At 33.3% G+C, this 13,601-nt stretch overlaps 1 protein-coding gene across 7 annotated transcripts in view; it reads right to left on the bottom strand.

Moving 5' to 3' along the window:
• Positions 1–13,601, bottom strand: part of FAR1 (fatty acyl-CoA reductase 1) — a 75,664-nt gene that overhangs the window by 17,207 nt on the left and 44,856 nt on the right. For 6 of the 7 annotated variants that reach the window (XM_065943800.1, XM_065943798.1, XM_065943802.1 and 3 more), the window contains 6 exons: positions 8,027–8,206; positions 5,325–5,502; positions 4,233–4,277; positions 3,979–4,097; positions 3,017–3,084; positions 1,360–1,531 (listed from right to left, as the gene is read on the bottom strand). In XM_065943800.1, coding sequence (XP_065799872.1) covers positions 1,360–1,531; positions 3,017–3,084; positions 3,979–4,097; positions 4,233–4,277; positions 5,325–5,502; positions 8,027–8,206 — 762 coding nt within the window. Of the gene's footprint in view, positions 1–883; positions 1,056–1,359; positions 1,532–3,016; positions 3,085–3,978; positions 4,098–4,232; positions 4,278–5,324; positions 5,503–8,026; positions 8,207–13,601 lie in introns of all 7 variants that reach the window. The other variant, XM_065943805.1, reaches the window with a different exon arrangement.

Here is a 13,601-nt window from a genome sequence, read left to right as displayed (position 1 = left end):
TTAATATCAAGATAGCATGCACTGCTGTTCAACACCACTCATATACTTCAATATTTAACATATACGATGAGAAACATAATGGACAACTGAATCCAAAGAAAATTCCCTACATGTAACTCAAATCCAGATACACTATAACTAGCAGATGCCTTGCTTTTATTTTTTAAGCAGCTGATGGAAGTTCTGGAATCAGCATCTTCTTTACACTTAAATACTCAAATCCTGAACTCTCCAATCAAAGGCTCCACTACAAATGCCAATGTAGTTAAAAAATAAATATTTTTATAGTATATTTCACTATAATTGTGGTAAAGACAGTAGGATTACTTTAAGTTTGTGAGTTTTCGATTAAAAAAAAAAGGCCACAACAACTATAAGAAATGAAGTTTTTGATTTGTTAATCTTTGTTTTAAATTATGACATTACCAACCTGAAAAATTAGTCAAAAATTGTAACTACAATATTATAAGCTGAATGGGAAGCTGAAACAGTTCAAGCAATTAATTTCCTAGAAGCATCCTAGGTTTTTTTCATATAAAACTGTACAATCCACTTAAAACATTTAACCCTTAATCCTCTATAAAACTCACCTCCAAGTGATTAATGGGGAGGGAAGGGCTCAATTTCAGCTTATAATAACAATGACAACCTTGACGCTGGACATTTCCTGTAATATGGGATTTTGGAGGATCGATGGCCCAATAAGATGAGATCCAGTCTCCCCAAATATCCTCAATTTCTAAGAAATGTTCTAGCATCCGGATTGTGATTGTGACTAATCAGGTTAGTAACTAAAGGTAAAGCTAATGGTAGCAATTTTTTGTCTCTCCAGCAAGCCTCCACCACCTTACCAATACAGTGTATTTACTGCTATTCTTCTTACCACGGTTTCTGACCTGTCAACCTGAGTGCAAGATCAAGCAATAATGCAGGTACTGTGTGTCTGACACCCTTCCAATAATGAAGCAATAAGTTGTTGGAATAAAACTTAATATTGGGGCGCCTGAATACTTGGTTTAAAGGATTCATCTTGAAGGAATGATTTAGATAATATCCTGTAGGAAAAATAAGCATCAAAGCATTTTGAATGTTATTTGTCATTCAGAAAAAAATACCTAAAGTTAGACCTAGAATTCAGCATATGACAATAATTTATCATCCAAAATTTAGAACAGAATGAATTATAACACTACCTTTGCTTTTCTGACAAATTCTTAAATTCAAGAGTCTTCTCAGTCACAAAAGGCCATTAAGCCTTATCATAAGCATAAACAAATACAGAGTTAATATGCAGTTTAGTGAAAGCATGGGTTGTTTAACAGTCAGAGGAACAGATAAGACAGAGCTAGTCACCATTACCTTGGGCTTCTTCCAGTCATCCTGAGGTAGGTATCATACAGGAGTGCTGGGGCCTTATGGCTTACAGCAATCCAGTAATGATATAAAAGGTGATTGGAGGTTAGATTTACATTGGGCCGTCTGAAGGCCTGTTCGAGAGGATTCCTCTTGAAAGTGGAAGTTACATGGTATTCTGAGGAAGAAGAGTTGTGTAACAGCTTTGATAATAACCATGTAGTGAAGTTTTGGAAAAAAAATCATGTTTTTACAAAGCAAAATATTTTACCAAAGATGTCAAGAGTTTGCTCATTTAAAAAACAAACTTTTCTACTTTCTATAGTAACTAAGGGAATATGGGTATCAAAGTGCTGAACTCAAGTGGTTTTAGAACTCCCACTATTTATGAATTTTAACTAGATGAATGAATTTTACTAAAATTCACTCTTAAAAATCCTTTTAGTGTTTTACCTATATCAGTTTACAATGTCACTTTCTATATTTCACCTCTCACGATAGCTTCTTTCTTTCTGTTCCTCTTTCCAGATTCTTATTACTGTACTAACTTAAAAAAAAAAAAGGGAAATCATCATCCTTTGCTTATGAATAATTAAGTTGCTCAAATTAATATATATCAACAAGCTTAAAACAACCCCAAATTAACTTCTGCTGTAATTTATCTAGGTTATACAATATCAAAACAATCAAATCTATTATCATTTACGTTAATACCTCAATGGAAATGTATACTGAGATATTCACTAAAAAATAAAGCTCAACTTGATTTTTGCTAAACTTCGTAACACAATGAAAGACTACAAAAAACCTAATTCATTTAAAGTGTTTTAAAATTCTTGAAAGAACACAACTAATTATCATAAAATTAAAAGCACCCTAGATTTTTTTCCCTTATATTCTCTAACAGTCAATCATTAAATAGAAATAAAAATGTCATAGAATAACCCCTAGGATAAAAGACAAAGATTTACTTTAAAATCAAAATTATTCCACAAGGGTAACAAAAACTGTTTAATTAGAGACAAAATAAGACCTAGTATACTAAATCAACACTGTAAATATATTTTACTTTATATTTGACTTAAAAATGATCAAATTTCAGTACATTCTAAGTTATACTATTCCTGTTTTGAAACAAGTAACTGCATACACACTACTGCTGTGAATTTGTGAATTTAACAGATTAATAAACGCAACAGAAAATATTCTGGCAAAATGTATCCTACTTGCTTACTCCTTCAGCTATTCCTCTTAGGACAAGTAGCTATTTCCTGTGATATATCAACTCTTGTAGCTGTGAGTGATACTTCCTGTGAATAGGGAGCATCAGGATTAAGAATGCCCATGAGGGAGGAAAAAAGCTTTATTTCCATACCACGGGTATCTATGGGCATTGCTGCAGATGGCAGCAGAGAAACATTAAGGTTCAGACAAGGGTGGGATGAGGAGGGAATACACAGCTAGGTATTTTTAAATTAATGAAACATTATTAAGGATCAAAAGGCAGTATTAGTAGATATTCTAACATGGCAACTAAACTAAGAATAAACTTGTAACTGGGTAGCTTTAATGCCTCATGGCTTATTCTAGCGTAAAAACTCGGCGAACATTTTAAGTTTATAAAAATGTATTCTAACATTCAAAAATACAGGTAGAATCATACCAACTTCACCCCAGTGGAAGGGATTAGTGCTTCCAGTTGTACAGTTATACACCATGATGTTTCTTGGTCTGCAAAGACAAAGATCAAAGAAATGAAAAATTTTAAAAAGCTAACCTTAACCAATCTAAATCTTACATGATACTTAAGTAGGAAGAATGAGGACTTTTCTACCATAAATATTTAAAATACTATCTTTAAAGAATTAATTTTTATGTCTGAACAACTATTTACATTACCTTTTTTTCCAATCCTACCCGAAAAATATTTATAAAAAATAACAGACTTCATATTTTTCTTCTTGTATTAGCATGAGTGTCTTTTTTTCATACTGGATAAAGAACCACTTTGGCTCATCCTATCTCCTTCCCATTTTCAGAGGCTCTAGTTAAAAAGAAATTGTGAATGGAATCTGCTTTTACCAGAAACAATATATTCATATGATCATATCCCTCCTTTTTGTAAAATATAAAACAGTGACCTCAAAAATAAAGGAAGATTATTATTTAGAAAAATGTCACTGAGGAGCTTAGGTGTTTAGGTTTAAATATTACACCTATAAATACTACTACTCCCTTTTAAAAGGAGACCCATGAGTTGATTGAAGTGTACTAGTGTGCATGTTTGATATATGTAAGTTGTTCTCTGTGAATTTCACCTCTTTATATAAGACAAGTTTATACCAAGTTTTAGTCTGTATTAAAAAATAATAATTAAAAAAAAAAATTTCTAATGACCTTGTCCATCCTGTAGGCAGTACACAATTTATGTTAATTCTTACTACTGCTGATGGAACCACTTCATTGGCTGTGGTAAGTCAACTCTTGCAGTTGAAAGGGATAATATCTATTTAATATTGGTATGGGTTAATAAAACTGATAAATATCCATTATAGAGGATTTTTTAACATTAGTTCTCATCTCAGTTACTATACATCTAATATACGACATTGCCATCTCATATACCTATTTACTCCGGAATACCAGGCTGCCGCAAGACTCATGTTGACAACTACATCCACAGGAACAAGATCTGCCAGGGCATTGTTGGAGGCACGCATTGTTCGAAGAATTCCTTTCCCTGCCTTTGTTGAAATTAAAAACAAAACCTTAAGATACAGAAGCCACAGTGCATATACACAATACAAAGATATACAGATAACAGGAAAAAAAAAACCCAGAATATTCAATACAATAAAAAAAAAAGGCTTATTACTTACCGCAATAAAAAGACCACTTGGTCCATTAAAGTTATCAATCCATCCCTAATACCAAAAATTAAAAAAAAGGAAGGGAGCTTAGAAATACTACAAAATTGGAGATTTACAATTTGAACTCTATAATTCCACAAACATACTTGGTAGTCTTCTTCTAAGAACTAAAAATCTGACTACATTCAGGCCAGAATATTTCTCCCCATCTTAAATAGTCTTTTTTGAGATTGCAAATGACTAATTATAATAATTTTCAAAGGGTAACCTACTCTTTCATTAACTCTCTGCAAAGAGAATTTGCAAAAAGGAGTTTATATCTGTCAAATATTTAAGCTAAATTAAGATTGCTCAAGTTTGATTTTGTGCTATTTACTAAGACAGTATCCTTAGATTGAAGGAAATGGTAAATTCTCAAGATTACTGAATAAAACAGAGCAATGTCAAAGTAACAAAACAGACAGTATCATTTACTATTACTACACAGACTTAAGTCTTTCCTAAATCATTTATCTCATTTTATATCTATGTTTTCTCTTATTTCAGCGATTCACAAATACTATAATGCCTTGCTTTTCTACAGCAAATCAGATTTTTATCTTCCTCAGCATGTGAACTATACAAGGAGAAGTGAACTTCTTAAAAGACCTGCCTCTTTTAGCTACTAAAAAGCAAATGAAATAAAATAAGACCCTGAATATTCTCATTTCTATTCCCCTCACCTCCACAAGGGAAACTAATCCACAAATAATTTTAAAAGCCAACAAATGGTGACGTGTCAGTGTCCAATCTCTTATCAATGACAAAGAAACTTGAAAGGCATGGTCTCCTCTGACTCCAGACAATACCATAGCCTTTAATTTTCAGTTAACATTTTAAAAGTTCATCTGCGTTTCTATACCTGTAACATTACGATACATGCACCTTACATAAAAGTACCAATAAGAGTGTCTCTCTCTCTACAAATGGAAACAACTTTGCCACAATAAGCTATGTTCGGTAAACAAAACCTGCTCTTAAAAAACTGCCAACTCTTTTTGTACAAAATTATGACTTAAAATTCTCAATTCCAATTATTTACAAAGATCTCTAGCAGCTTACCGGAAAAGGTTCTTTCCAACTGGCACCAACAATTGATGGCCTTACAATCGCCACATTCAGCTTTGCTCCTTCTTGCTGTACGACATATTCTGCCAATGCTTTTGTGTATATGTATGTGTTAGGTCTGTCTCCTATCAATTTGGGTGTGATATCATTTACTAAGCCATCATCCATCCACCTGGTAAACAAAGAAATTACATGCAAAAATATTTTCAGATATATTTTCATTTAAAAAATGAAAAACCACTTTGCATATTTCAAATATATCTGTGGCTCCAACTCAGGTGTCTGACAACTTCTACTAAAAAAAAAAAAGAAAATCAGCTTTACTTTCATTAAACATCAACTACAAATCCAGATGTATATCCAGTTTCTAATCCTGAAAACCAAGAGTTTTTTCATATACCATATGCTAGGTAGCAAAAGTGAGTTAGAACTGATTTATGGCCTTTTTTTAAAAAAACATCTTCTAGTTGTAAGTATTCATATACTTCCTATGTGTTTGACAAGGAGTACTACCCCGAGCTTAGACAGTTGAAGTTGTTTCATACTACACAATAGATTATATTTTTTTCTAAAGTCTAAATAAATTCCAAAATACATCTGGCCCCAAGGAATTAAAGATTTGTATATAATCATCATAACAGCATAACATGTTAATTATAAACATTTTAAATGAACATACATTTACAATTAATATAAAAGGTCTAGTAATCTACTGTGAAGTCATAAAATTCCTTCAGTTCTCTCAGTGTCTCTGAAGAAAATGTCTACTATGATAATCTGTAAGAGGAGGGTAGTATACTAGGTGATCTCTATAGTCTTTTTCAGTCTAAATTACTAATTTCAATGTTATGTACTTGTTTTCAGATAGTTTTTCCTTTCTATCTACAATACTATGCATATCTGTATACTAAGAATACTGTTAGCATACAGTGATACCCATACTAACTGATGAGGATGTATAAAATGGGACTATCAAGATAAATTTTCTTCTGTATGTGAAAGTACTTTTTTGTGTGGAAGGAAAGGAATATTTATAAAATTGAAGGTAGGTTACTATTCAATATAGGAAAAATTCCATAATGGAGATGAACTTCAAAAAACGGATAAAAGAGTTGTTCCATTGAAAAATAAAATAAAACAGGCTTAACTAGGAGAGACTGTACAGCCAGTAAGCCTTATCATTGGAGGGAGATTACACAGTCAATCTATGAGTTATCCTAAAATTATCTGCTGGGCAGATTTCTTTGTAAACAAAGAAAGGAAATAACAGAATAGGTTTATAGGCTCTTTCTCAGCAACTCAGATGTCTGGATAGAGAAAATGTAAGAAGATAAATTAACTTCCATGTTCAACTTTTCCCATAGATATTAAACACTTCTGCCTAATGATCTGAGGAAAATGAGGCAGATATTTGGAACCATCTAAGAAATGGAATTAGAAAACAGAAACCAGGGAGTTACCATAAGAATGCCCCAGAGAGCTCCCAATACTAACTTTCTTACAAATCTATTTTCTCATATTTTATTCCCAGGAAAACCTTAAAGAAATGAACTTCTATGCTTACTTTAGAAGAAAACTTGGAGAAGGAGCTATGAACACTTTGTAGTGCCCCTGGGAAGTAAATAATTTGAGTAAGAAAACAGGGGGTGGTAACTAAGGAGCTGAACATGAACAGATCTCTTGGAAGAAGAGAGACCTAAGGGCAAACAGAGAATAAAGGAAGAAAAAGCTTGCAGGAATATTATATGAGAATAAAAAAACACGTGAAGATATAATGGATACTGGAATTTTCTGTAATTACAATCTCTAAAAGAAGAAAAGACCCTGATATTTATTCTTGCTCTGGTCCTGTTTGTTTCACTCAATCAGAAGGTACAGGCTAAAGCAAATGAAATCTTGGCCATGCTGAGTTGTATCCACCAAATCACAAACACTTCTCAAGCAATAATTGATAGTAGGATTCTAGTCCTTAGAAAGATAATAAACAATAACACTAGGAATATCAATTAAAGGATCATGACTCCTCTGATTACCTAAAAATTCAAGGCTCCTCTGAGGATATACAGTTGACACTTGGAAAAACACAGGGTTGGGGCATTGACTCTACTCGCAGTAAAAAATCCCCATGTAACTTTATAGTCAGCGCTTTGTACCATGGTTGTGTATCAACACATTCAACCAATCACAGACTGTGTAGTACTAGAGTACTTATTTACTGAAAAAATCTGCATATAAGCAGACTCACATAGTTCAAACCCGTGTTACTCAAGGGTCAACCGGACTCCACTGGGCAAAATAAAAGCATAATCTTTCAATAAATTAGACCTTGCTATTGAATAGGCAGTCACTAGTCTCCATGGATATCAGGAACTTCTTGGTGGCTAAGATTGATTCCTTGGAAAAACTGAGACTTTAATACCATGAATAAGCTGTTCAAAGGCTTTCCTCCAACCATCACACCTGTTCAAAAGTGAAAGCTTCACAATGACTTCACCTAGAGTCATTAGGTACAAATTGATACAATAAACAGAACACAGTAGATATATAATAATTTTCTGAATAAGGAAGAGAGCAATGTATACAAATGTGAGGATGGAGAGAGAAACTAAACAGACAAAGAGATACATGTAAATAGATAAATCTGGATTCAAAGTTTGGGGTCAAAGCAAATTTAAATAAATTTCAAACAAACATACTCTAAAGAATCAATCAGCTTCTTGGGATCCACAGGGGGTGGATAGACTACTTCATCAATATGCTTTCGATTGCAGTAGGCATATGCCGTTGATACATGCATGAACACTTCCAGATTCTTCATCTGTTGTGCAAGCAGAATAAGCTGTTGTGTAGCAATCACATTTAACTGAACAGCATCTCTGTAAAACAAAAAGTCACAATAAAAAATTGGGAAACTGTGTCTTTCTTTCACTTACTAAAAAAAACCTTATTTCCATTTTAGAGTATCAAAGACAGAAAGGGACAAAGAGATATTTGTTTCTTCACAACTAATCCCTTAGCTCAGATTTTGTTTGTTATTTTAACATGAAGCACAGCCATTCTATCAGTTGTGTTTGCTTATTTTAAATTACCCAGAAATAGACGCAGATAATTTCAGTCTTTGGCTTTTACGCATACATTTTGAAGTCATTTTACACTTTTTTTGCATCTTGATTTTTGAAAGTATACTGTTTTATGAAATGACTACACCACATACAAAGAAAAGAATAAGTAATTTTAAACTGCTATGATAGAGTCAATTAGGACAAAACAGTCAAAGAAAACTCAAAAACATTAAATTTTATTAACATAAAATCAAGTAAAAATGTTTATTTCTCTTTTTGTAGCAATTAACCTAACCAACTTTTTAAGACTACACAATGCAAAGGAGTGTTAAGAATAAAGCTGGTACATTTGTTACAAGAGGGACATGCAAAATCCCAAGGTCTATATATTTCCTTCTTGAAATTTATTTGAGGAAAAAATTTCACAAATGCAAAAGTATATACGCAGAATACTAACTGATAAGGCACTACCTAGAAAGAGCAAAAGCCCAGAGCTCAAATATTCACTATGATATGATTTAATACAGTTGGTATTTTTAATACAATGAAGGAATACAGCCATTAAAAAAATTATGACAACTATAAAAGCATGGGAAAATATGTGAATAATATTTTTTATATTTATACATCCTGAAGTGAAGTGGGATTAAAAGCAAGACTCTGGAATAAGACCTGGGTTCAAACCCGGCTTAGCATATCTATCAGCTAGGATAAGTGACCTTGTCACTCAAGCACTCAGGCCTGTGTCCTCATCAGTAAAGGAGAACAGGTAAGAGACTACCTACTAAGATTTTATCTAAAATTAAATGAAAAAAAAAAAAAAGTTTGCAAGTACTTAGCATTATTCCTAACAGAGTCCCCAAATAGGCATTTAATAAATATTACTTAGAGGGTGAGTAGTTTTTGCTATCTATTATGTGCATGCTAAGTCACTTTAGTTGTGTCTCTTTGCAACCCTATGGACTGTAGCCTGACAAGGTCTTCTGTCCATGGGATTCTCCAGGCAAGAATACTGGAGTGGGTTGCCATTTCCTCCTTCAGCGGGGGTCTTCCAGACCCGGGGATCGAACCCATGTTTTTTATGTCTCCTGCATTGGCTGGTGGGTTCTTTACCACTAGCATCACCTGGGAAGCCCACTTCATATTATACTTTCATTTATAACTTATTTGAGGGGGGAAAAAGTTGAAATACTTAAAACCAGTAATACTGTGAAAAAAACTGGCAAAGTTAATACAGTGTTGGTGACACTATAAGCTGATACAACTGATCTGAAAGAGATTACGATAAAGCACCAGGAATTACAGAAGTAACAGTTACTAATTTAGCTGACCTATTGAAATTTTAACTGAGGGGAAAAACTTGTTTTAACCCTAATTTTTCAAAAAGAAATTAAAAATTTCTAAATTTGTTGTTTCAGGGAATTTTGGATTGTGTTTTCGCTTTTGTTTTTTAATTGAAGTATACTTGATTTACAATGTTGTGTTAGTTTCTGGTGTACAGCTAAGTGATTCAATTATATATATATTTATAAAAATATTCTTCATATTCTTTTCCATTGTGGTTTATTACAGGATATTGAATATAGCTCCCTGTGCTATACATTAGGCCATTGTTGTTTATCCATTGCGTGTATGAGTCTGCATCTGCTAGTTCCAAACTTTCATGCCAACCCTTCCCCACCCCTTGGCAACCACCAGTCTGTTCTCTATGTCTGTGAGTTTGTTTCATAGGTAACTTCATTTCTGTCATACTTTAGATTCCACATATAAGTGATATCATGTGGTATTCGTCTTTCTCTTTCTGACTTACTTCACTTAATATGATAATCTCTACGTCCATCCATGTAGCTGCAAAAGGCATTATTTCATCCTTTTTTATGGTTGAATAACATTCCATTGTATGTATATATACCCACCTTCTTTATTCATTCATCTGTCAATGAACATTTAGGTTGTTTTCAAGTCTTGGCTATTATAAATAGTGCTGCTATGGACACAGGGTTGCATATATCTTTTTGGATTATAGTTTTGTGCAGATACATGCACCCAGGAGTGGAACTGCTAGACCATATGGAAAATCTATTTTTAGTTTTTTGAGGAACCTGCATACTGTTCTCCAAAGAAATTGGCTGCACCAATTTACATTCCCACCAACAGAGTAGAAGGGTTCCCTTTATTCCCACACCCTCAGAAAAATTCCCTAAATTTGCCATACTAAGTGAATGTGAAATTACAGTATAATAACATGAACTATCACATCATGAAAATTATATATGAAAAAATCAGAAATACAGAAATTGTTTCAATAGGAAAATTATAAATTTTATGCTTACATTTCATGGAAAACAATGTATTTTCACAGAAAAATCACAAGAAAAAATTTTTTAAAAAATAAAAATAGTTTTGAGTTACATTTTCAATATTTAACAAGAAAAAAAATCAACCATTCTTTTAAAAGGCAGGAATACATGTCACAGATAAAATCTGGTCCACTTAATTGTAAAGTAGTACTTTGATGCATATCACATTTACACAACAGTCGGAATGGGGAGGGTGCAGTTTTGGAAAAGGTATACAGAGAATATCCTATTACAGGTTTCTCAGGACAGGACAAGTTCTGGGTCACTAGGAACAAGAAATAATTCATGAAAAAAAACTCTTGGGCCTTATTGTTTATTTTAATTTAATAGTATCTGAGAACCTATGAAAACAGAAGAAAAACATTTTTTCAATGAAATAATCAGGTTGGGTCTTACAATCATGAGTTTATCTTTTTCTTTCCTTATCTCAACTGAAGGAGGAAAATCTGTTTGAACAGATATCCAGAAAAAAAGACATTTCACAGAGAGGCTACTGTCCACTGGACTGTAAGGCAATGTGCTATTTTCTTTTCCATTTGCAAAACAACAGTGATAGGGAGAGTAATGTTTTGGGAGCAAGACACAAAGGATATTTTGTTACAGGCTCCTGAGGATGGTAACAGAATTTCTGGGTCACTGAAAATAAGGAATAAATTTAGAAAGAAAGCACACCTGTGCTCTGTCTGCTCACCTCTTCCCATTCATCTGCAACTGAGAGCCCAAACCTGAAGGCATTTTGTGCCCACATAAATAACTCTTAATATCCCTGCCAGGCTAGTATCCTCACTCTTGTTTTACCACCATCCAATTTCTACACCTTGAACTTTAGGCTGAGATCCTGACATGTTAGATTGGAAAGCATTCAGTAATGCTAAACAAAAATAAAAGTTCTCACTATGTTTTGGTCATATGGATTCTTAAATGCATTTTATGTAACACTGGCTTTTGGTGGGGAGAGCAAAATGAACAAATCTTTGTAATAATGGTCCATCATTAATGCAGACAGAGAAATCACTTCAATAAAGGAGAAACCTCAACTTGAACAGCTAATAAATTTTCTTATTCACCTGTCTTCTATATTGCGTTGTTCAAAATCTATGTTGATAACACCTCTAAGACATAGACCAGAGATCTCATCCCTGACATGACTGACACCTGTTGAGTTATTTAAAATGCAGATTGTTGGACCTCATCCTTAGACACTCTCCAATGTCTAAACTGAGTCCTGGAAAACTACATTTTAAATAAATTCCCCATGCCATTGTGATCTCTCCCTCATCACTCTCTTTCCTATCTCTGAAAAAATACTACCTACATTACTGATTACAAAAATACTACCTACATTACTGATTTTATCGCTAATGCTGCTGATTTTTCTTTTTAACTTAATGAAGATATAGAAACAGATGTCTAGGGGCCAATTAATCAACCAAGGCAGGGGACCCAGACATCTGTCATTTAAATCACATCCTAGGTTCTTCCTAAAAGTGAGAATTCCCGGTTATTATCTCAAAACTACAGGGTTTGAATTTGGCAAACACAGTCCAAGATTCTGCATTTTTAACACATTCTCCAGTAATTCTTAAGCTTCATAACACACTCTAAAGTTTGAGAATCAATGCTCTTAAGACTCAACAGTTTCTTAATCTTTTCTAATTATGGATCCTTACTTCCACTCCTTTCGGAATACCTACTCTCACATTCCTACCCTGGGCCTTCTCACTCCAAAATGTTCCATCTCTAAAACCTCATACTGTGAATTTTCCCCCACCACATTATCTGTCCTTCCATTTCTGCACTTAAGCCTGTTTTACATCCTCATCATGGTCTCTAGTCTCTTGATACTTCTTTACTCTCAACTCCATTGGCCCTGCCTACCCTCACTTTCCTTACTACTTAAGGGATACCAGGCTCTATGATCAACTATTTAAGTAACACCCTTTTTTATCCTTAATATCACTCTCTCCTTTTCTTTCAGCATTTCTTCAGTATTTCTTTATAATCCCTAATCTTGATATCCATTTCTCCCCACTTCAAGATTTATAGACCACCACATATGAAAAATAAATGAGCTCTGCTACCTCTCAACTTGCATAGCACTTTAACATATGCTCTTCAGTAACTCCACATTTTCTATTTTATGGTTATTTAAGCATATTCTATTAGACTATATGGACTTTGCAAATAGGATCTATGTGCAATTTATTCTGATTTATCCAAAAATATAGTTTGGGGAGTAAAATTTAGATTTTTTTGCCCTGGAAGTAAAAGCTTTGAACCATTTTTTATTTGTGGGCTAACATAAAAAGTGGCTATAAAGAATAATTGCTCTGAAGCAACAAAGGTTTACTGTATAGCACAGGGAACCACATACAGTCAATATCTTGTAACAGCTTATAATGGAAAATAATCTTAAAAATAATATATGTGTATATGAATAACTGAATCACCTTGCTGTGCACTTGAAACATTGTAAGGCAACTAGATTTCAATAAAATACATATTAAAAAAAAAAACACATAAAAATGCTAACCATTAAAAAAAAGAATAACTGCTCTGTAAAAGTAGTTATTATATGTCAACCTACAGTATTTAAGAATGTTGTAATATCACCACTTAGACATCAATACCCATTAAAATTGCTTCACAGAAAACAGTAATTTCAAAGTAACAGCTGGGATTAGGTGAATAAACATACATGCCTTGGCAAGGAAGGGAAGAACAATAAATGTTCATCAATCTCTAGTGAAAGAACAAATAATAATAATAAATTTTCCCTTTTGTTAATGGTAATGTTGCTTACCCTAAGGGGAAGACAAAGAGAAAAGAAAATGTTTGCCTCAAAAGGA

Source organism: Muntiacus reevesi, chromosome 9 (assembly GCF_963930625.1).
Source record: "Muntiacus reevesi chromosome 9, mMunRee1.1, whole genome shotgun sequence".
In the NCBI taxonomy this organism is placed as follows: Eukaryota; Metazoa; Chordata; class Mammalia; order Artiodactyla; family Cervidae; genus Muntiacus; species Muntiacus reevesi.
This window is presented reverse-complemented; position numbering and strand designations above follow the sequence as displayed.